General features: G+C 29.1%; 5 protein-coding genes across 12 annotated transcripts; 2 read left to right on the top strand and 3 right to left on the bottom strand.

Annotated features, from left to right (window-relative positions):
- Positions 1 to 83: 83 nt before the first annotated feature.
- LOC114941012 (zinc finger C4H2 domain-containing protein) lies at positions 84 to 3351 on the bottom strand. Of its 5 annotated transcripts, none has more exons than XM_029315832.2 (6): positions 2314 to 3351; positions 1579 to 1683; positions 1319 to 1490; positions 1024 to 1205; positions 678 to 902; positions 84 to 578 (listed from the first exon to the last, which is right to left on the bottom strand). In XM_029315832.2, the coding sequence occupies exons 2-6, from the start codon at positions 1635 to 1637 to the stop codon at positions 449 to 451; spliced, it is 768 nt and encodes a 255-aa protein (XP_029171665.1). In that variant the 5' UTR covers positions 1638 to 1683; positions 2314 to 3351; the 3' UTR covers positions 84 to 448. The 5 variants fall into 5 exon arrangements, with proteins under 5 accessions (XP_029171665.1, XP_029171666.1, XP_029171664.1 ...); XM_029315833.2 differs by lacking the exon at positions 2314 to 3351 and adding an exon at positions 1936 to 2002; XM_029315831.2 differs by lacking the exon at positions 2314 to 3351 and having other exon boundaries at positions 1579 to 1927.
- On the top strand, positions 2584 to 10286 carry Rab11 (RAS oncogene family member Rab11). Of its 3 annotated transcripts, XR_014924553.1 has the most exons (6): positions 2584 to 2983; positions 4959 to 5154; positions 5755 to 6029; positions 6693 to 6849; positions 7259 to 8425; positions 8757 to 9817. XR_014924553.1 is itself a non-coding variant. In XM_029315837.2 (5 exons), the coding sequence occupies exons 1-4, from the start codon at positions 2944 to 2946 to the stop codon at positions 6827 to 6829; spliced, it is 648 nt and encodes a 215-aa protein (XP_029171670.1). In that variant the 5' UTR covers positions 2584 to 2943; the 3' UTR covers positions 6830 to 6849; positions 8757 to 10286. The 3 variants fall into 3 exon arrangements, 2 of the variants coding, with proteins under 2 accessions (XP_029171670.1, XP_029171672.1); XM_029315837.2 differs by lacking the exon at positions 7259 to 8425 and having other exon boundaries at positions 8757 to 10286; XM_029315839.2 differs by lacking the exons at positions 2584 to 2983; positions 7259 to 8425 and adding an exon at positions 3405 to 3483 and having other exon boundaries at positions 8757 to 10286.
- On the bottom strand, positions 9494 to 13272 carry YL-1 (Vacuolar protein sorting-associated protein YL-1). Its single transcript, XM_029315818.2, has 7 exons — positions 13176 to 13272; positions 12719 to 13055; positions 12404 to 12624; positions 12158 to 12340; positions 11688 to 11904; positions 11315 to 11530; positions 9494 to 11172 (listed from the first exon to the last, which is right to left on the bottom strand). The coding sequence occupies exons 2-7, from the start codon at positions 12850 to 12852 to the stop codon at positions 10941 to 10943; spliced, it is 1203 nt and encodes a 400-aa protein (XP_029171651.2). The 5' UTR covers positions 12853 to 13055; positions 13176 to 13272; the 3' UTR covers positions 9494 to 10940.
- Positions 13273 to 13392: 120 nt separating this feature from the next.
- Positions 13393 to 16135, top strand: pyd3 (beta-ureidopropionase pyd3). 2 transcript variants are annotated; one of them, XM_029315816.2, is made up of 6 exons: positions 13393 to 13517; positions 13996 to 14166; positions 14372 to 14616; positions 14699 to 15087; positions 15260 to 15577; positions 15936 to 16135. In XM_029315816.2, exons 2-6 carry the CDS (start codon positions 14072 to 14074, stop codon positions 15993 to 15995), a joined length of 1107 nt encoding a protein of 368 aa, XP_029171649.1. In that variant the 5' UTR covers positions 13393 to 13517; positions 13996 to 14071; the 3' UTR covers positions 15996 to 16135. The 2 variants fall into 2 exon arrangements, with proteins under 2 accessions (XP_029171649.1, XP_029171650.1); XM_029315817.2 differs by lacking the exon at positions 13393 to 13517 and having other exon boundaries at positions 14069 to 14134.
- A 175-nt stretch (positions 16136 to 16310) lies between these two features.
- Br140 (bromodomain-containing protein 140) lies at positions 16311 to 21659 on the bottom strand. The gene is made up of 9 exons (XM_029315841.2): positions 21496 to 21659; positions 21171 to 21371; positions 20524 to 20800; positions 19383 to 20226; positions 18897 to 19199; positions 18466 to 18640; positions 17910 to 18328; positions 17484 to 17855; positions 16311 to 16854 (listed from the first exon to the last, which is right to left on the bottom strand). The coding sequence occupies exons 2-9, from the start codon at positions 21288 to 21290 to the stop codon at positions 16680 to 16682; spliced, it is 2685 nt and encodes an 894-aa protein (XP_029171674.2). The 5' UTR covers positions 21291 to 21371; positions 21496 to 21659; the 3' UTR covers positions 16311 to 16679.
- Positions 21660 to 21682: the final 23 nt, after the last annotated feature.

Genomic DNA, 21682 nt, shown 5'->3' with positions numbered 1-21682 from the left:
TCTTTTTTACAATTCCTTAATAATATAACGTACTGATAAAATATTTAATATAAAGATAAATATAATAAGATAAACAAAACGAATCAATGTTGTCAAATGTTAAATTTTTATTTTTCTATTGTAGTAGTAGAAATTATATATTTAGCTATTATTTATTCTTACATTTCTTTTTATATGTTCTTAACGAATATAATAAAACCTTGAAACCTAAAAAAATCTGTCATTAAAAAATTGACATATATAAAGATGTAGACTCTCATGGAGGGAAATAGTGTGCACTTATAAATGCTACCGATATGATAAGAGTGCATAGTTTCTATGGATTACAAAAATGATTAATACATGTATCTTCTTAAGACAAATTGTAGGGAATTATTCATATAAATATACAAGGATATAAAGATTATAATATAAAGATTATTCATATAAATAATATTTCTAATTATAATTAATCTTTCTTCTTTGGTTTTTTGGGATTACGTGAACGCGATTTTGCTTTGCAGAGTGGACAAATTGGTGCATTTCTGTGAATTTGTTGATGGCACGAAAGGCAAGACTTCATAGGCGGTGGTTGTTGCCTGCAAAAAACGGTAGAGATAATAATAATAAAATAATAATAATAGATATATGTTTCTAATCTTATACACAAAAAATGTAATAAGGGGGTCGAGATATACCAGTGGTACCTGAATGTTGGAGCTGGAGGCCCCGGGGCTGGTGGTAGCGGTCTAGGTTCTGGTTTACTCGGCCCCTGAAGAGGTTGTGGAGCTAGAAAAGGTGTCGAGCCGCCTGGATGTCCAGGATGATGTAGTCCGAGCGGCGGTAATAAATCGTCACCTCGTACTTCTACTCTCCACTCTGCCTTTTGCATTGGCCGTTCAAAGTAGCTATGAACAAACCGTCTACACAATAAAAGTTTGACTCAGCTCAGTCTATAATTTCACTCTTCATTCATTAGCTGGCAGTATGCATTCTTCACACAATGGCAAGCTTAATAGCTTTAAGCCTAATTAATATACTTACTCTGGGGAGATAAGATCTGATTCAGTCTCATATAACTCTGGTAGTCTTTCCAAACCCAAAATTTCTCTACGCATGCGATCAATGTCATGTTTCAAAGGCTGATAGTCATTATTGTGAATCAGTTTTGCAGTTTCTCTTGCCCTGTTACGTGCTTCCTCTGCTTGCTTGATTACAGATTCCATCTAATAAAATATAAACTTTGTTATCAATAAAAAGAGAAAATTACATATAGTTTTATACCTTGTATAATTTTATTCTGTCTTGTTTATTAAAAAAATAAATGATATAAGCTTACCGCATTAATGTCTGCATGTATCTGACGCAGCTCTTCTACATGTGCCATTTTCTCTTGCATCAGTAAATCCATCTCTTGTTTATATTCTAATAAACACTTCTCCTCCTGTTCTGTCTGTTCCACTTCCTGCATTATTCTCTGTTTTAGTTTCTCCAATTGAAGGGTCTTCGATCTGGAGAAGTGCAAAAAGAGAATATATATATTATGACAAGTAAATAAATGTTAAATACATCTAAATAGATATTATATATGAAACATACCTAATGTCCTTTAAAGCTTCTAGCTTTGCAAAAATCACTGCTGTCTCGGGCGCTGACATTTTGGGAGACACTAATTTTTATTATTTATCGTTATATTATCGGCTTCTGCAAAATTTTAATTAGAACTTAATTGTATAATTAATTGTATAATTTTGTGACCTCAACTACTGTATATTTTTCCGTATTATTGGAGCAATTAACGCGATCGGAAAAAGCGCACACAAATAACAGGAATTATGTGTGAAATTATAACTGTATAAATCGATTTCAGCGTTTCCCAGGAATACTTTGGAAAACGATTTGACAGAGTATCGTAAAAAAACAGCGTACGCGACACAAGCGTACTCATTTGCATACCCGCGTAAGATAGCGAACTTCGAATTTCTCCAACGAGATGAACGCGATATACGCCATCTGGGATGCTGGGATCCGTAATCTCGACAGGCGCTTCAATTCAAAATTTTTTTCGGGAATATAGTATGCACGATAAGAAATCCTTTCATTTTATTTTCATTCGTAAAAAATATAATTATCAATTATAAAAGCTTAATGTCGAACAAGTGTCATATCACTTATACTGTCTATCACCTGTTATTTTATTTTCAAAAACGCATTTTATTTTTCATCAAAGGGTATAACTACGAAAGTTATTTCAAAACGTTTGATCGATCAAAATCAGACGAAGAAATCTCTCTTTCGTCTCGATTTACGAATAAAACCATATAAAAAACTCACGGCATTCAACGCGTCCAAAAGAATCCTTCATTATTTTCCCTTCAAAGGGCAAAAGATTCTTCGTCCCAATTGGCTGTCATCTGTCATCGAACACTCTTCCTAACCCTCCTAGTAAATTGCGTAACAGGGCGAGAGAGGTCGTGTCGAGCGGCGCGTGCGCTTGACAGATGACAGGTGACAATTCGCGCGTGCGCGTGACAGATGACAGGTCGCGCATGCGCGTGACAGTTCGCGCACCGCGCACGCGCGGATCAGTGCGCATGCATGCTTCGTATCGGGTCTGGAGGGGCGTAGAAAGGAGGCCATATTGTACAGTTGAATTGAAAGAAGGAAAATAATTGTATCGCCGTAGCGATCTGCTCGCCGTCCGCGCACCGCCCTTGGCTTCCCTCTGTTTTTTTCGTCTCGTATCGTTTTGCGCGACGGCGTTTGCCCGTAGTCGCGTGCCGCGACAGCCGGACACGGGAACAAATTACGGGGGATAGTCGGCGGCTCCTATCCTGTCGTGTGGCCTCCTGTCTCTCTTTGTATATAAGCTGAACACATCGCCAGCGGTAGTACGGTTCCGACGACCCTAGGGACATCCGACGTTGGCTTGTTGAAAGGTGCTTGTTGCTTGTCGCGATCGAGATGGGCACTCGGGACGACGAGTACGATTATTTATTTAAAGGTAAATCTCGCGTTCTTTCCTTCCTACGCTGTCTCTTTTCTGTCTTCCTCTCTCTTTCTTTCTCTGTCTCTCCCTCTCTCTCTTTCTCTCTCTCTTACTCTTCCCCCTCGAATACAATCCTTTACGCACGTACGTTTGAGAGAATGCTTTCCGTTACGAATCGGTTCCCATTTCCGTCGTGATAAATGCTCATACGTCACTTGACACGGACGTGAACGGTGATCCTGTCGTTGTCTCTGATGACATCAGAGACGATGACCCATCGTACTTCTCCCGCGATATCTCGCACCGCGGCGTCAGCGAGGCGACTTCCCCGTTTTCGCCAGCTTCTCTCGATGATCTCCCCTTAGCTCGATTTTGATTCCTCCTCCTTTCGTGCTGAGAAAAAAGATACGCCCGTGATTTATGCATTACGTATGTAATTGGGCGAGTGTATACATGTGTGTATCAAATATACACGATGCATGATTGCGTGTCCGTGATTTTGTCTCTATGTGTGGGTATGTGTGAGTATGTGTGAATATGCGATACATATGAAATTTCTGTCGACCTTGTCATTCTGTAGTCCTGCATTTTCAGAAGTCACGAAAGAGAGAAAAAAGAGCAAAAATTATCATAAACACTAGTGTCGACTCTTTCTCTTTCATCAGCTGTTGCTCTTATTTTTTAATTTTTTTTTGTCAATTCTTCAAAATAATTTATTTTTCGAGGTATATTAGACTTTTATTTAGCTATTCGACTTTACTATTCCATAGGAAGACCCATACTTTTATTAGCTTCATCAATCTTGACCTTTGACTTAATAAAGATATAATGTAATCATGTACATTTAGCTATAACTGTCATGATCAGAAAATACAGTTATACCATGTATGTAGTTCAGTTAACTAAATTTCTTGTTATTTGTGAGCATTTTTGAAATATTGATTATATAATTGTGTATAATATAATTAATTGTATAATAACTAAAATTTAAAAATAGGAATGACATGACAAACTTTTCCAGATTCTTTGTGCAAAGCAATAGAATTAAAATATAAATTCTTCATATACACATACAATCCATATTATTTATATTTATAAACATTTACTAAGAATTCACACAATAGAAAGTGTTGACTTCACATATGCACACACACACACACACACACAAATACAGACATTACATTTATGTGCGTGTATTATATAAAGCATTTAAGTTTCTGTTTTTGTTTCGGAGCATGTGTGGAATGAGAGGAATCATTTGTCTCTACTTGTCATGCATTATTTCCCACAGATGACCAAATAGCAATACGTACATACACATGTATATTAATAACATAATCATGATGTGGCACTGATTTACTGACTCATGACAGAAAGTTTTAGAGATAAGAAGTATTAGATATGCAGTATATTTACCAAAAATTATTTACTCAAATCAATTAACTTTCTAAAGTTATTTAATTTTTATATTTATTATGTAAAAAATTTTAAATGTTGATTTTAATTTTTAAAAAAATTAAATCTTAAATAATTTGTTATAATAATACTATGATTATTCAATTGAACAAATGTAATTATTTTATATATAATTTTCTTATGATTAAATTAAAATGACAATTGCTACTTTTTTTAAAATAATATAAAATCTTTTTGTTTTGTACTGTGTAATTTAATCTTGATTACTTATTTCTCTCTTTTTTTATAATAATATATAACATTTTACAATTTCGAATATCATTATCTTTACTTAAATAATTATAATTATTGCAGTTGTGTTTATACAGTACTCTTAATAAGAATAAAGAATAATTTTTTTTATATATGAATACTGATATGATTTAAAGTTATAAAGATAATTACTCAATAATTACAACTAAAAAATTATCACAAAAATATATGCTTTCTGTTTCTAAATCATTAAATAAGATTAATTATAAATATTTGATAACATATTTAAATTTGTTAAATTAATTCTCTTTGTATTTTTCAGTTGTTCTCATTGGAGATTCTGGAGTAGGGAAAAGTAATCTTCTATCTCGATTTACAAGAAATGAATTCAACTTGGAATCAAAGTCTACTATCGGAGTCGAATTTGCAACGCGCAGTATACAAGTAGATGGTAAAACTATTAAAGCTCAAATTTGGGATACGGCTGGGCAAGAACGCTATCGTGCGATTACTTCTGCGTAAGTTTCATTTTCTGTGTTTCATTAAAAAAATTTAAAGAAACGATAATATACCAACAATAAAATATTTTAAATAATGGCATAATATTACGATATAATTATTATTATACAATTGTGTCAAAGTCAATTTTAACATATTGCTTTAGAAATATTGATAGACCGAGAAAAATAAAAAACTTTTTAATTTTAATATTAAATAAAATATTAAAAAATTGATTTTTGTATATATTGAATTTTATAGCTTATTATTTATTGTTATTATCACATTAAAATTTTTATAAATATATTTTTTAAATTAAAATTCTCACAAAATTTATAACAATTTAATTAAATAAACTCTTAATTATAAATTAAAATTGTTTATATATTTATAGCATTAAAAGAGGAACAGTTTGTCAAAATTATTTGTATTTAATATTGATGAACTCTGTAATTAGATAATCTCTTATTTTTCAAAAAACTACCAATCTTTAGAAAAGTATGAGAAAATAATAAAGCTGAAAATAGACACTTTATTTTATATACAATTAGCTTGATGTTTCTTATAAATTTGATATACATGATGAATATTTATATATATAATCTTTCTCGAATTATTAGATATTATCGCGGAGCTGTCGGTGCACTACTTGTATACGATATTGCGAAACATCTGACGTATGAAAATGTAGAAAGATGGTTACGAGAATTACGGGACCACGCTGATCAGAATATTGTGATCATGTTAGTGGGAAATAAGTCAGATTTAAGGCATCTGCGTGCTGTTCCAACTGACGAGGCTAAGGCGTTTGCTGAGAGGAATGGCTTGTCTTTCATTGAAACATCAGCTTTAGATTCTACTAATGTTGAGACAGCGTTTCAAAATATATTAACAGGTAATATAGATTTTTTAGGATTTTGTTTATAACACATATAGATGTATACATATCTTGCATATATCATATAGAGTTAGCATACATTGAATTAAATATTGAATTGATTGTTGAATATAAAAAAAAAGTTATTTAGATCATATTATAATTAATTTAACATTTTAATATCTATTTTCAGAAAATAATTATATAATTATATACTTTCAATCTAGCAATACTATGTCTGTGCTATTACATATATTTTTCTTTTGTCATAGGATATAGAATTTTCCTAATTTTTATTACTATATGAGATATATCAGGCAATATATAAAAATTTTTAAATTTATGACAAACTTGAAATAATTCATACAATTTTATACCATATTTTTACAACATAAATTTCACATATTAACACAATTATTTAATTCTACACAAATTCTTCAAGTTTTTAAATGTATAAACATTTACATTAATTTATAATTATAAAATATATCACAAAAATGTTGTTTGTTATTTTAAATAGATTCATTATACTTTATGTTAAAATCATAGAAAAATTATTTGTCAGAAATGAAATATTCGTTAATTATGAAATATTTATTATATGTATTAAATCACACGGGCATTTTGTAATCTTATGATTTTATTATTTAACCAACTAAACACAATTCTTTGTTTTTACAGAAATATACAGAATCGTATCGCAAAAACAGATACGAGACCCACCTGAAGGTGATACAATCCGGCCACAGAACGTAGAACAAATTGAAGTCAAACCAACGATGAATGCCGAGGGAATGCGTAAGCAGTGCTGCCAGTGACTCACCTTGTTGCTTAAAATGTGTGTACACGCAAATACAGTATGAATATCACGGAAGTACAGTTGAATAATATCTAATTTTTAACGAAGATAAGATTTCGTTTATGATGCAGTAAAAATTTTTGGGATGATTATTTTGTATGATAGAATAGATTTAATATAAGCAAACACTGTGGTTAGTTTATTGTAATTGTTAACTTGATTGTAAATTGAGTTAATTTTAACATATATCAAAATTAAATCTGGCTAAAGACACTTCTATCACGTTCTTTTCATTCCAATAATTTGTGTTCTATATACTTGTTAAGCCCATATTTTGATAACAATTAAAATACTTTTTATCTATTTCTGCTATATATGTATATTATAAAATCTTATACATTTAATTTTTTAGTAAGAAAATTAAAATATTTGAAATTATTTATTACAGAGGAGATACTATGTGATTTATATAGGGTGTTTCAAAACTATTTGATGAGTCCTTTTATGTACATATCTTTTGACTAATTTGGAATCGATATTGTTGCAAAATATGTTGCAATAATTTTCGACTAATTATATTTAAAGTAAAGGACTTTTTCCAGAGACCAAATTTCAAAAAAAGCAAATAAGTAGTGAAATCATTCAATAAATAATATTAAATAGTTTTTAACAGAATTTCAATATGAGAAAAAATATATAATATTAAGAATTAAAACATTGTAATAATTTTTTTAAAAAAGAAAAGATCAATTTTGAATTGGCTAAAGTACCCCTGATGAAAAGGAAACATCCAATAGTTTTTGGATATCTTATATGATTAGATCAAGTGCTGTGTAACAAGATTTTTTAGCAAAGCAGTAAAAAAACAAATGATATTTATGTCCACTAATAAATATGTATTACACTGAGAATGCGTTACAAATCATCTAGAATAAAGAATATAGTCCACTATTATAAATTTTGAATAATATAAATGGCTTTTATACTATTATATATGTATATGTGTATATATATATATATATATATATATATATATATATATATATATATATACACATACATATATATACATACACACATTAAACTAATTTCATTTTTTGTAATTTATATTATATATTCTATCATTGATATTATTAGTATCATGTATGTTTAGTGATGTATAGATGAATATATAACATTCTTCTTTGTTTTTCTAATTTTAGAAATTATTGTAATCTTTAGCATGAAATAATTTTAATTCTCTTTTGTAATTTATTTAGTAATTGTGAAGAGAAGAAATTTTAATGAAAATTAATATTGAACAAATATATTAAATGTTTATGATTAATCCATGAATTTTTCTACTCAAAATTTCTTTAGTAATTGGATCCTGAAGCTATTACCCATAAAATATTGGATATATTGTATAAGCTCTCAACTATTTTTCCTAAATTATATATATATATATATATATATATATATTTTTTTTTTCTAAGCTGTAATTTCTTGAGTATTTATAATCTTATTGATATAATACATACACATTTTTTGGATTGATTACTTGTACTTGAATAGAAAGTATATTAACACACCCACACATCTAAAATATGTTTGAAGAAAACAACATGAAAAAAAGGTATGTTAATGAGTCAATTAGAGTCACATTAGAGTCAATAGTAACACACTACTATTTACATGTATCAGATATAGATCAGTATTATTTATATTATATGGAACAGATTATATTATTTTCAATACATTTATGTCACGATTTTATTTAGTGCCATCTTCATTAGAAGCAGATATATAATAAGATTATATAAAATCGCGTGAAACAATTAATAATTAACAACTAATTAATAAATGTTATATTTACTAAACATTTCATAAATTTAAATACATTTATTATTTATATAGTTTTAGTACTATACTAGTTTCATAAAGGATTATTTGATTTTATTTTACAGAAGCACTCAAATGGAGGAAGGAAAAGCGGAAGTACTAGCTGATGGTAGATATAACAGATGCATAACAGAACAAGAGTTAAGACTATATGCACAAGCATGTAATCTCGTATGCTAGAGGAGGTTTTATTCTACCATCTTTACAAGAGAGAGCACATCCAATCGATTCATATGAGAGTATACATTACATATTTGTGGAACTAATCAAGTAAGGATAAACGTGAAAAAAAAATTGTATAATTGCTATAAGCATGAATACAAATGTATCTATCTTTGTCCGCGAAAAAGATCATCTTTACTCTCTTTCTCTTCCTCTCTCTTTGTCTGTCTCTCTATCTGTCATGATATAAATTATGTTATAATAAATAAATGTTGTATTACTGCTTCTTTGTAATACATATATAAATATATATATATATATATATATATATATATATATAAATATATATAAATGATTCTTCTTAACGCGTAGCGTGATCGTGAGTATGTGAACAGTTTATGATCGTATATGCAATGAAGTATCATGAATAAGTACTTTATCATATGCACTGCATAGAAAATAAACAAACACTATATAAATAACGGTCTTACACAGCGTGATAATAAAGAGGCAAAGTGCGAAAACAGTATGTCCTTTCTCATTGCTCACTCTCGGCTCTTCGTAAATAATGGTATATATTAGTCTGCATAAGCTTCTTGGGCACTATATGCTTCGGGATTACTTTATTTTTACATGGAGCTTTCCACCTCAGACTTCTTATCGAATAAAAACTGGATAAGAATACGATTATAAATGAAACTGTATAGTAGGCATTTTTCAAAATCTTAAAATATTGCTTTCTATGTATACTGTAATACGTTATCATCTCACATACGAGCTTTTATTGTATCCGAAATAAAATAAAGAGAGTGAGTAAAAGTGTTAACAAATCAAGGTGTTTATTTCTCGATGGATTATGTAAAAGATATGGTTTAAAAAAAATTGTACCACTTATATAATAATAATCATCTTTAGGAAGATTATCGAGGAAAAGCAAGATTAATAAAAGATAATTATAGCATCATGCGTGCGTTTAATCTAATTTATAGTACATATAATTTATATTCTCGCGAATTTTATATATGTATATATATACATGTATATATACATATATATATCCATTGTAAAAAAAAAGAGAAATAATACGTTGTTTCTCGAAGCAATCTTAAAGATAATCACAAGTATAATTACTATTTGATATATAGCGGGCTTATTACTTTATTATGGACTGTAACTCAGAATTGTAATGTGTATAAGCAATGTCAAAGTGACCATAGTTTTCTACAGATATTTTTGATTTATTCTATCCTTAGGCTATACAAACTACAGAACACTTAGGGAAAGCGAATTTCAATTTCCTTTATACACTAAGTAGAATAAATTTATACAGTTGAAAAATGATTTAAAATATTGTAAGATTGTTTCATTCTCAGTTGAATACATACAGAAAGGATATTATATCTACAATAATATATAGATTATTATTAATAATGCCTTGTGTATTTCGTTATTTTATTAATAAAATATCAAATTTGCTTTTAAGACAAATGTTTTTAATGTGTATCTATCCATAAATACTTATAAATTGTGCATTTATTATTTTTACATTGTCACAACAAATCTATATAATTAAAAACTAATTGCTTCTCCTTACGAAAAATAAAGTATATGTATATATTATATCAATTGTAATAATCTATATTTTACAGCTTACAAACTATATAATAGGAAGTTGCAGTAGAAGCAGTATAAAACTTATGAAATATAACTTATTATTAATAATTAATATTTTTCTTATAATACGAATAATTACATAAAATTGTTTAATTATGTGTAAATATTTTTTTTAAATCATATAATTATAATATATATAGAAATTATTTGTATTTAGATTTCTCAAAAAGTATAACTATTACAGTTTGCTACATATATTTTTAAAAGATATTACATTATTTACAGAGCCATTAATGTGGAATATTCAAAATATTTATTAAAATATTTATTAACAAAAGATGTAGAAAGATGTGTGGAATATATCCATAAATATTAATTTGTTTATAAATATTTATAGTAAATCTTTAAAATATTAGGAATATAACAAAAAGCAGGCTATTATTTCAAACTATTACTTACTTAAGCAAGAAAGACTATGGAGGTGTGGTTAAAGATGCTGGTTCTAGGCGAATAGTATTTTTCTGTGAATTAGCATGATTCTTCTGTCGCCATTCAAGCCATCGCAATAATTCTGGACTTTGAGAGGTATCATTAGGATCATTTCGAGCTTCTAATTGTTGATAATATGCTTCTCGAAGCAGTCGAAAAGTCTGTATATTTTTGTATGGTAACTGTGTCATAGGATCCAGATATTTGGCAGGCAATCTATATATTAAACAAAAAATTTTAAGATATAAAATATAAGATATTAATCTTGGATATAATATCTCTTATTTGTGTTTAAATATAATAGAGATAGAATGTACAATAATCTTAAATATGAAAATCTTTAAATTGTTTTTTTTACCGTGTGATTGCACAAAGAGATTTCAATGGAGGTCTTTGTTGTGTGGATTTCTTAAACACATCCAAGTATGATGGTTCGCTTTCAAAAGTAATAAACGTGCGTTCATAAAATGTTCCAGTTTCTTCGGCATGAATATTTTTCTCTTTAGTAGAAACAGGTGGAATTACATCTACAGATTTCTCCTTATCTTTTCCATCTGCTTTCGATTCTGTTCCACTGAAAAATAAAATTTATATAATTATAAAAATATTCTTATTAATTATATAATTAGATAAATAAAATAATTGAAATAAAATGTGAAATCCAATATTTGAAGCTTTGCCTTTTTTATGCATTCTTATAATTTTGCTATAATAATAAAAAATATATATACCTTCCTTCTTTTTGGGAACCGTCAGAACCTGTGTTATTGGATACTGTATTTTCATTTTTCTCATCATCACATTCAACATTGATTTTTTCGTCCTCACATGTCTCAGATAACACCATAACTGGCATAGATAATGACTGATACCTAATCATTGCCCCTATATGTGTCTTTCTCACAGACCTAGTAGTCTTTTTTTCATTTTCTAATTTCTGGTACTTTTCTATAATATATAGAATGCAAGATGTAGAATAATAATAATATTATAATATAAATAGCATTATAATTTCTTTTTAAAAGACATTCTTAATATGATATTTTCCTTTCTTTCATTTCACAACTGTTTAGAAAAAAATTATATTACAATCTATTGTTAATTATTGTATTATTTGTAATCTTTGATATAAAATTTTTTAAATTTTATTCTGAGAATATTTAAAGAAAATTGTTTAATACTTGTATTTTATTGTATATACCTAATGATTTCGTGTTAATTTCTTCTGTTTGTAAAGCTTCTTCTAATAATTCTTCCTGTGTTGGTTTCCATATATTATGTCTTGTAACTTTTATTTTCCGTTTTTGATCTTGATTTCTTTCACGCAAGCGTTTTTGGGTTGCTGCTGATTTTGCCGCAGTAGAACGCCGAATTGATTTTCTTTCTGCATAAAATAATACATTGAATGTTTTGGAAAGAAATATTTATGTTAAAATATGTATCTTACCTATGCTATCTATTAGAAATTTATCTTGTTTTGGCTGTCTGATCCTCTTTTCTCTGGGTGCAGATTGAGTATGTAATGTAGCAGGTTTAGGCTCTTTATAAGCTTTTGTTACCAATCTGCGTTTCTTTTTTGGCCCCTCTTGTTCGGTATCAGAAACTGGCTCGTCATTCTCATCAATACTAAAATCTGAATCTACCTCATCTTCTGCTTCATCTTCTTCCCTAAAATTTAAATGTTTACATATATATATATATATATATATGTATGTTTGTTATAAATCTTTTTGTATCATAAATATAAATGTGATTTACAAACATGTAATCATTATCTTGCTCCACTTCATCAAAACCACCGTACGTAGTTTTGTAGAAATCGTCTTCCTCCTCCTCATTTAATAATCTTGCCATTTTATTGCCAGCATTTGTACGTCTTTCTCTTGTCGCAGCCATGATTATAAAATTTTCTGACACAATTCTTGATACAAGTAATATGTATTACGTAGTAGACTTGAGACAATTTTAGAATTTAATAGCATGCACAATAAATATTATATCATTGTTATTCTTATTGTTGGCATAAATTCTGGTTACACTTATCAGGTATAAATATCTTTTTTTTAATGTGTTTCCAACTTGCAAAAGTTAATTTGCACCTAAAAAAATATACAGTTTAGGTTAGAATATTGTTATATCTTTAGAATCCTTTAAAATACTTTTAATCCTCTTAATAAATTATATACTTCATTTAAAATAAAGCAAATACGGCATTATACCTTGAGTTAAAAAATTATAACTAATAATTATATTGCGGACTAATTTATTTTTCAGCCACAAGCTGCATACAAATAAATCATAGTGTATTCGAAAATCTACTCATCGGAAGACATGACAGTTTGCTCGTCCAATCAAAAGGCAGAAAGGAACAAAACTTTCTTTTATTCTGATTGGTCGATTAAATACTACTTTATTCGATTTTTGAACACACCCTGACATGGAAAATGCACTACACGTGCAGATAAAATTTAATCCCAATTAAATATAATCAGAGCATTGGCCTTGATTTGATTTATAGATTGTTTGAGATAAGCACGTAAAAAGGAGTGATTCTGCATTATGTAATTTGCATATATATTTTTATTATTTTGCCATAAAAATTCACTCAACATTCTGCATGTCTATCAAATATATAACATTTGTAATATAAATTAGAATTAAAAAATTATGCAGTTATCTAATATATAATATATAATAATCTATAAATATTTAAAATTTATGAATATTCTATTCTATGATACAAATGTTTGATAATTATATATATATTTATTGTGTACATACATATAAGTATTATTAATTATTCTGATTTATTATATTTTGACATATATCTGATCTAATTAATATTAAATTATTTTCTTATAATAATCTAATCTTGCTTAAAATTTCAATAATAATTTCTTTTAGTAACATATGATATATACATATGTATAACATGTGATATAATTTTAGAATTTCTCATATGTTTTTATGATGTTTCTTAGTCTTCTCTCTGATACTGTTTAATCTCTTATCAATGTTTGTTTATTTTTGTAAATACAGCAGAGTGCTACTTTATAAGACTGAGTATCAAGGTGACTTTGTCAAATTAGCTGACAGCAAAAGAACTGTTCAAATCATGTACCAGTCAACAGTTGAAGAAATTTTAGAGAAATATGTACCGGAGAAGGAATTAGATGAAGTAAAACGAATTTTATATGGACGTACATTATTGTAAGAATTTCTATGTTTTATAAAAACGAAAGATATGATATATAATAAAAAATTCTAAATATTAATTATTTTTATAAAATTTAAAAAAATGTAGAAATTAAATTTATAATAATATGTGCAGTCTATTTTGTTACTAATTATTGCATAAATTAAGATAATACATTTATATTATTATATTAATATTATATTTATGTTTTGTTATCAGACCATTAATTGAGAAATGTGAAGATGAGGAATTTGAAATACAAGGCTGGATAATGAAAAGCGAGATCGTAGAAGAGCTTCGTCCTCCACGTTTAGTTCGTGTTGGACTGGTACAACATAAGATTGCATTACCAGTAACACAGCCTATTATAGAACAACGAGATGCGATACATAAGAAAATTGCATCGTATATCACAAAAGCAGCTCAATTCAACGTTCAAATTTTATGTCTTCAAGAAGCATGGCGTAAGTGAAAACTATAATTTTACCATATGCATAAGTGCTATATATAAATTTGTATAATAATTGATATGTGAAATTATTGCAGCTATGCCATTTGCTTTTTGTACAAGAGAAAAGTATCCGTGGTGCGAATTTGCAGAGGAAGCTGAGGCTGGACCCACGACTATATTTCTGTCTAAATTTGCTAAAGAGCACAACATGGTAATTATATCGCCGATTTTAGAAAGGGACTCTGCTGATGGCGATACTATCTGGAATACTTGTGTAGTGATTAACACGGATGGTAAAGTCCTTGGGAAACATAGGAAGAATCATATTCCCCGTATCGGGGATTTTAACGAATCCACTTATTATATGGAAGGCAATACGGGACATCCAGTTTTTGATACATCTTATGGACGCATCGCAATTAATATATGTTATGGACGTCATCATCCATTGAACTGGTTGATGTTTGGTTTAAATGGAGCAGAAGTAAGAATTATAATCTACAGGCTTCATAAGCAGAAATATTCATACTTAGCTATTCATAATTTTACAAATTATACAATATTCAGATATCTTTATCCAGAAGTTATTATATGAAAATTTATTATATTGAGAATTTATTATATTATATAATAAATAATCATTCTATATTTTTTAGATTGTTTTTAATCCATCAGCAACCGTTCAAGGATTATCCGAACATTTGTGGCCAATTGAAGCAAGATGCGCTGCTATAGCGAACAGTTATTATACTTGTGCTATTAATCGCGTGGGTACCGAGGTTTTCAATCATGAATTTACATCTGGTGATGGAAAACCAGCACATCGAGATTTCGGACATTTCTATGGCTCCAGTTATATTACTGCCCCTGATGGTACGCGAACTCCAGGTTTAAGTCGCTATAAAGATGGACTCTTGATTGGAGAATTGGATCTAAATCTATGTCGACAAACGAAAGACATTTGGGGATTCCGAGTGAGTATTTATTTTATAAAATTCATGTGTAGGATAATTTACAAAATTATCGAGTTTTCTAACGGGATATAAACTTTTCATCTAACTGTATCATGTGTTAATATAAATTTCGTAATTTATTCTCTGTATAAATTTAATTATACTAATATAATTTGATATTGTAGCAATCTTACACTCTACATATAGAAAGTTACTAGAATTTAGTATATTAAAAATATATATTTTTATATATTTAGTCGAAAAATATTATAAATCTCAGATAAAAAAATAATTAAAAAATTGTTATTATACTATAAGGAATTTGTAAAATTTAAATTATGATATATAAATAAGAAAATAAATTTTATATTAATTTCAGATGACACAAAGACTGGAAATGTATGCTAAAGAACTAGCTGAATTCATAAAGCAGAAATGAGATTTAGGAAGAATATTTACAGAATAATATTGTTTAATAAATAATTTCTGAATCTATAATTATCTTTCCACAATATTAAAGATTTATTTACATTGTATTTGTTATAAAATTTTGTGTATATAAATTATATGAAAAATTTACACGATTATATATTATAATTTTATATTATAATCTTGTATATATAAATTGTATAAAGAGTGAATTATCACAAGAACAATAGAAATATTCCAATATATATTTCATAAAAGTATTTCACTTTGATACATTTAATTAAATAAATTTTGCAAACTATGCATCACTCTAAACAATTTATTTATATAAAATTATACATAGTATGTCATATTATGTCATAATGTTATCTTAATTATAATTACATATTAATGTTCTATACAGTCTTAATATTTAACATCTGTTTTCATAAGAACATATTTTCTATTTTATTAAATCTAAATAATATAATATATCTTTTATATACAAAATTTTGTAAATTAATTTTTTTTCATGAAAATTTGTGTATATTGTTTTTTAAAAATCTTGAACAGATTTCTATATAAAAATGTTATTGATTATATTAACATCTCAAGTATTAATGCAATTTCAAATTACATCTATACATGAATATTTACATTTGATTATATATAGCTATAATATTCTAGTTATATTATATTGTACATTGAACAGGATTTATACATTTGAGATACTATCCAATACAGCAGTTTGTTTGCGATAATGTAAAGCTTCTTGATAAGCTTTCTTAACAGCTTTTCTATCTGCAGGTTTACGTGATTCAATTAACTTTGCTTCGTCCACTTCCTGTGATACTCCGAGTTTTTCTAATTTTTCACCTGGTAGCCATTGCCTGAAAAATTTGATTATTAAATGGAATATTTTTAAATATGTACAACTATAAATATAAATGTGTATATATATATATATTTGTTTCATGAAATGTAAAAAAAAATTATAAATACATTTTATAAATTTTTTAGAATTATATAAACCCCAGAGTTTATATATTTTTCTATTTCAAGATTATCTCTTCATGCAATTAACAATTTATTGTAACAGATATATTAGACAATAAATGTATTTGACAAAAATAAAGAGATTGATAGACATTCCTTAAAAAAGATATATAACAATTGAAAATTGATTTTTTTCAAGATTTAATTGTGTGGATGTCTATTTTTTTTAAACTTTTGGACTTTTAATTAAATATCTTAATAAATATATAAATTATATAATTAAATAAAAATTTTTGTTAAAGTTTCTCCAAATTATAAAAAAATTGATAACTATAAAGAATATTTTTAAAATTAAAATTATCTATTTGCCTTTTTGATACGTATTTTGACAAAATCTTTTTTTATTTAATTGATTAGAAGTAACTTTCATATTTTTACTAAGAATGCACATTAAATACAACTACTACCAAACATTCTGTATAGTGTTTTGAATTATTGTATATTAAGAATGAAAAATAATTACCATGTGCGCTTTGTATCGAAGAAAAGTACAAGAAAGACCGGTTCTTTGTAATTGTCAGCAAGCGCTAAAACATCATCAGGAGGTGCTGGAATCGGTACTCCTTTATGGATAGTGCCCCGGGGTGTATTAGGATCAATGATTAGAGCTGGATACCAAGGATATCCGCGACACTTAGCCCATACAAGTTGCAGAGCTTCCAAGCCGGTACTGGTGCTCGTTTGCTTGCTCTCGCTTTCTTTCTTTGTGTCGACAAGCTCTTGTCGTTGTTTCTCCTCTTCTGGATCGGGAGTAGTAGATCTACTTGTGGGACAACTACTGCAACTGGATGATTGACTTTCTCCTTCACCTATATCGCTGTCCATTGCTCCACTCCTAAAAATATTAACTGGATAATAACATCAAAGTAAGGGATATATATTTACGTACCTATATACTTTAAAACTGTCACTTTGTTTCTTCTTGTCATCTTCTGGAGGAAACATTTGCCCGCCTTTAGCATTACGCGCTCTAGCTTTACGCGTGAATAATACCGCTGTTCTTCTGTTTACACCACCTCCGCCTATCTCTTTCTCGTTAGATTGCGATTCCGTTTCTACACGACTACGATTAGATCTTTCTCTTTTTCTAGATTTAGAGTTACTCTGTTCGGATTCAATAACTGGATCAAGCTCGGGATAGTCTTTGCGAGCTTGATCTATTAAGGCTCCACCTTGCTCTTTCATTTTCATTCCTGCTCGATAAAACATGGTATCTTTACGATTATATGCCAAACAATTGTTCACCATTAAAGTAAAGTCACTTTCAAAAGCGGCAATAGAATCGTATTCCTGTTTCTCTAATTTCGCCTGTAACAAAGAAATATGATTGATACAATTGTAAATTATATTTTTAATGGGATAGATTTATATTTTAGAAAGTAATTCAATAGGTATAAATATAGCCAATAGCTATAAATGTAATATTAAATAATTTTGATAATTACCTGCATAGTAGAGAGATCCATAGGATGCGATACTATTTCAAGATAATCTGGAACTTCTTTCGTGTTGACTGGTTGTCCAAATACATCGTTTACGTCTTTCGCTTTTATGGCTTCTAATAATGTACGTAAAACACTCTCTAATGGCCGCAATTGGAACCACAAACATTTTTCCTTCCTGTAATCAATTTTTTTTCAGAATGACATATTTGATAATGTAAATGCTCATTGTGTGAAAACTCTATATTTATATCAGTATTATTAAATTAAATTATATAAAATAAATTAAAGTTTTTAAGCCTATTATTTAAAAATTTTCCGAAATTTAAAGATTAAATTTTTAAAGCAAATTTATTTCATTATTTAATTAAAAATTAATCATCGATTGCAATTTATAACAAGCACAATTTCAATAGCATGTTGCGAATACTTACACTTTGAATAATTCCTTCTTTAATTTTTCACGTTTTCGTACTAATTCGCACAACAAACGTGCACGTTCTAAGTCTTGACGTAAGCACTGCCAATATTTAAGTTGACGATACAATTCTTCTCGTAATTCACTATCGTGCGTTGGCGAAGTGGAGTGTTCGCCAAGTGGCGGCGGTCTGGATTGTGGGTGAGAACTTTGCAGTCTTCTAAGAAGCGGGACACCATTCCTGTATTGCCGCTTCAGTGTCCAATAAGCGATGAGACGTTGTATTAATTGACTCTTCTTTGGTATTCCTTCAGCTAAACTGATTGAGGCAAAATAACATATAAAGAATTAATAATTGCATTAAAATGTAAATTTTTGTGTTTAATCATAATATGTCCATTTTACTATCTCTCTCTCTCTCTCTCTCTCTCTCTCTCTCTCTCTCTCTCCTCTCTCTCTCTCTCTCTCTCTCTTCTAGAAATAAAAATGTAATTATTATTACCTAGCTATTTCTCTGATTCTTTCAGGCGGTATGGTGGGAATAGAAATAACGGGTGCTGATGAGCTCTTTTTGTTGGCTATCGCTCTTCTTCTCGCGTCCACGGGATTTGTAGAAGGTTGATAATCAACAGGTGTATGCGCCTCGCAATAAGCTGTTTTTTGCACTAACATTGGTTCACCATTAGCAGGTTGCACTGTTCTCATACGCATGCAGAGACCAGCTTGCTGGGCACAAGTTACATGGAATGCCGCATAGCAGTTACTCTTGTGGCATTGAATGCACGCTCCTGCCCCTCTGCGTTTGCACACGCAGCATGCAAGTTTCCAACGAGCCTGTGGAATACTCTCTATACTGTCGATAGGCTCTAGAAATACAGTGTTGGCAAATCGAACTTCTGGTATCCATAGAGCGCAAACTACATGTGCCCATGTCGCGGGGCGATCGGTCTGTTTAAAAGCGCCGCCTCTATTCGGACATAAGACACAATCTACAGCCCTGGATGGACTCTGCAGACACCTTCTACACAACCATTGTCCTTCAGGTATGTACGGTACGCCATAACAATCTTGATGAACAGCAAGATTGCACATATCGCAAAACAAGATTGCGTTACTGTTTTGACATTCTCCATCCATACAGATACAACAAACGGCATCTTCGTCCGCAGCAATGCCACCTCCACCATTACTTTGTTGTTGAAAATATGACTCCTTTTCTAATCTGTCCATCAATAGTTCGAATATATCAGGTTCCAATGCAGGTGTTAATCCAGAAGCTAGTCTTCTTTCATTCACAATAGAAAGCCATGCAGTGTCTTCCTCATCTAGATCATATTCCACTTCTCCTATAGCAAAATAATATTATTTTTGGAATAATGTAATCATAACAAAGTATTAAATAATACATAAAAAATAGAATTTAATACTAATGTGAGATTTTAACATAAGATAATAATTGAAATATTTTATAATAAAAGATTTGATACTAATTTTCAGAATAAAAAATTATTAAGTACATATAATAATAAATTATATATTGTGTAATATATATTTTGTAATAATAATAAGCAACATTTTAATATTATGACACTGTTATACTGCGATTACCATAAATATCACAAAATTTATGAAATATTATTTACCATCGAGTTCTTCACCACTGCGTTCCATGAATCTAATGTAAGAATTTGGAAGCGGTTCAGCCTCCCCTAGCTGATTCTCATAACCATCTAGCTCTTTAACCGAAGCAACAGGTAATGTACTGAGAATGTTCTTGTCTTCTTTCTCCTTTTCTAATAATGCCGCATTACTTTTTAAACCTTTTTCATCAAGCATACTTGGATCCATGGAAATGATAGGAATTGCCTCAGAGATAGCCAACTTGATCGATTTGTTTCCATCCTCTCCTATAGGATTTACCTACAAATATTAAGATATTTATTTATATAAGATTATATGAGATATTTATACATCAATCTAATTGATCCTTATACAAAATTATTTTACTAGAAATGTGTACACATAAAATTAGAGGTATAAAAATACTGTAAAAATCCAATTTATTTATAAGTATGTGCATGCATTTTTATTATTAAAATAATTTATTTATCATCTTCTATTTTTGAAGTTTGATTAAAGTCTCGCACAAATTATTGCTCGCAAACAATTTAAAAATCAATTCAATATTGGAGCAGTTACAGTTCAATTTTGTAGCGAGAAGAAAGTTGATACTCTCAAATAGGAAGGCTCCATCGAGTTTTCTCAATAAAAAAACAATATTCATTTATACCAGGACGAATTTTGCTGCTTCCTGAGCGCTTAGAATCTCAGTATTCGTAGGACTCGCGGCTTCGTTAGGTGCACCCACTCTGTTCCTGCCTTTCTTTTTATTAGATTGCGGCGTATTCATCGTTTCAGCTGCAGTAAACACGTATATAAATCCAACACGTATATTCACTCGCTGTTGTTCTTTGTGAGTTTCTTTATTATCCTACAATCATACAAAAATATCAGAAACAAGAGGTCCCGGTATCGCAAAGTTAACCCTCATTTTTTCCCCACTAACGAGACAAATAACTAATGGCCAATATTAATATTTTTATAGTATCTCTTACCTATTTTTCCTTAATTATTTCTCCATACAATATCACGCTGTGACCAACGAACAATATTATTCCGTTTTGAACAAAAGCTCAGCGTGAAACGACCGCTAAAAGCGCGAAGCCAGCTTAGCCAGCTGCCAGACGCGATACTAACTGTTAAGTTGCCATTTTTTTTGTCCAACGTGGCTTCTGATTGGCT

Source organism: Nylanderia fulva, unplaced genomic scaffold, assembly GCF_048542155.1.
Source record: "Nylanderia fulva isolate GAGA-0341 unplaced genomic scaffold, ASM4854215v1 Scaffold10, whole genome shotgun sequence".
NCBI classification, from domain to species: Eukaryota; Metazoa; Arthropoda; class Insecta; order Hymenoptera; family Formicidae; genus Nylanderia; species Nylanderia fulva.
The sequence above is the reverse complement of the archived record's forward strand: the minus strand, read 5'-3'. Positions and strand labels throughout refer to the sequence as shown.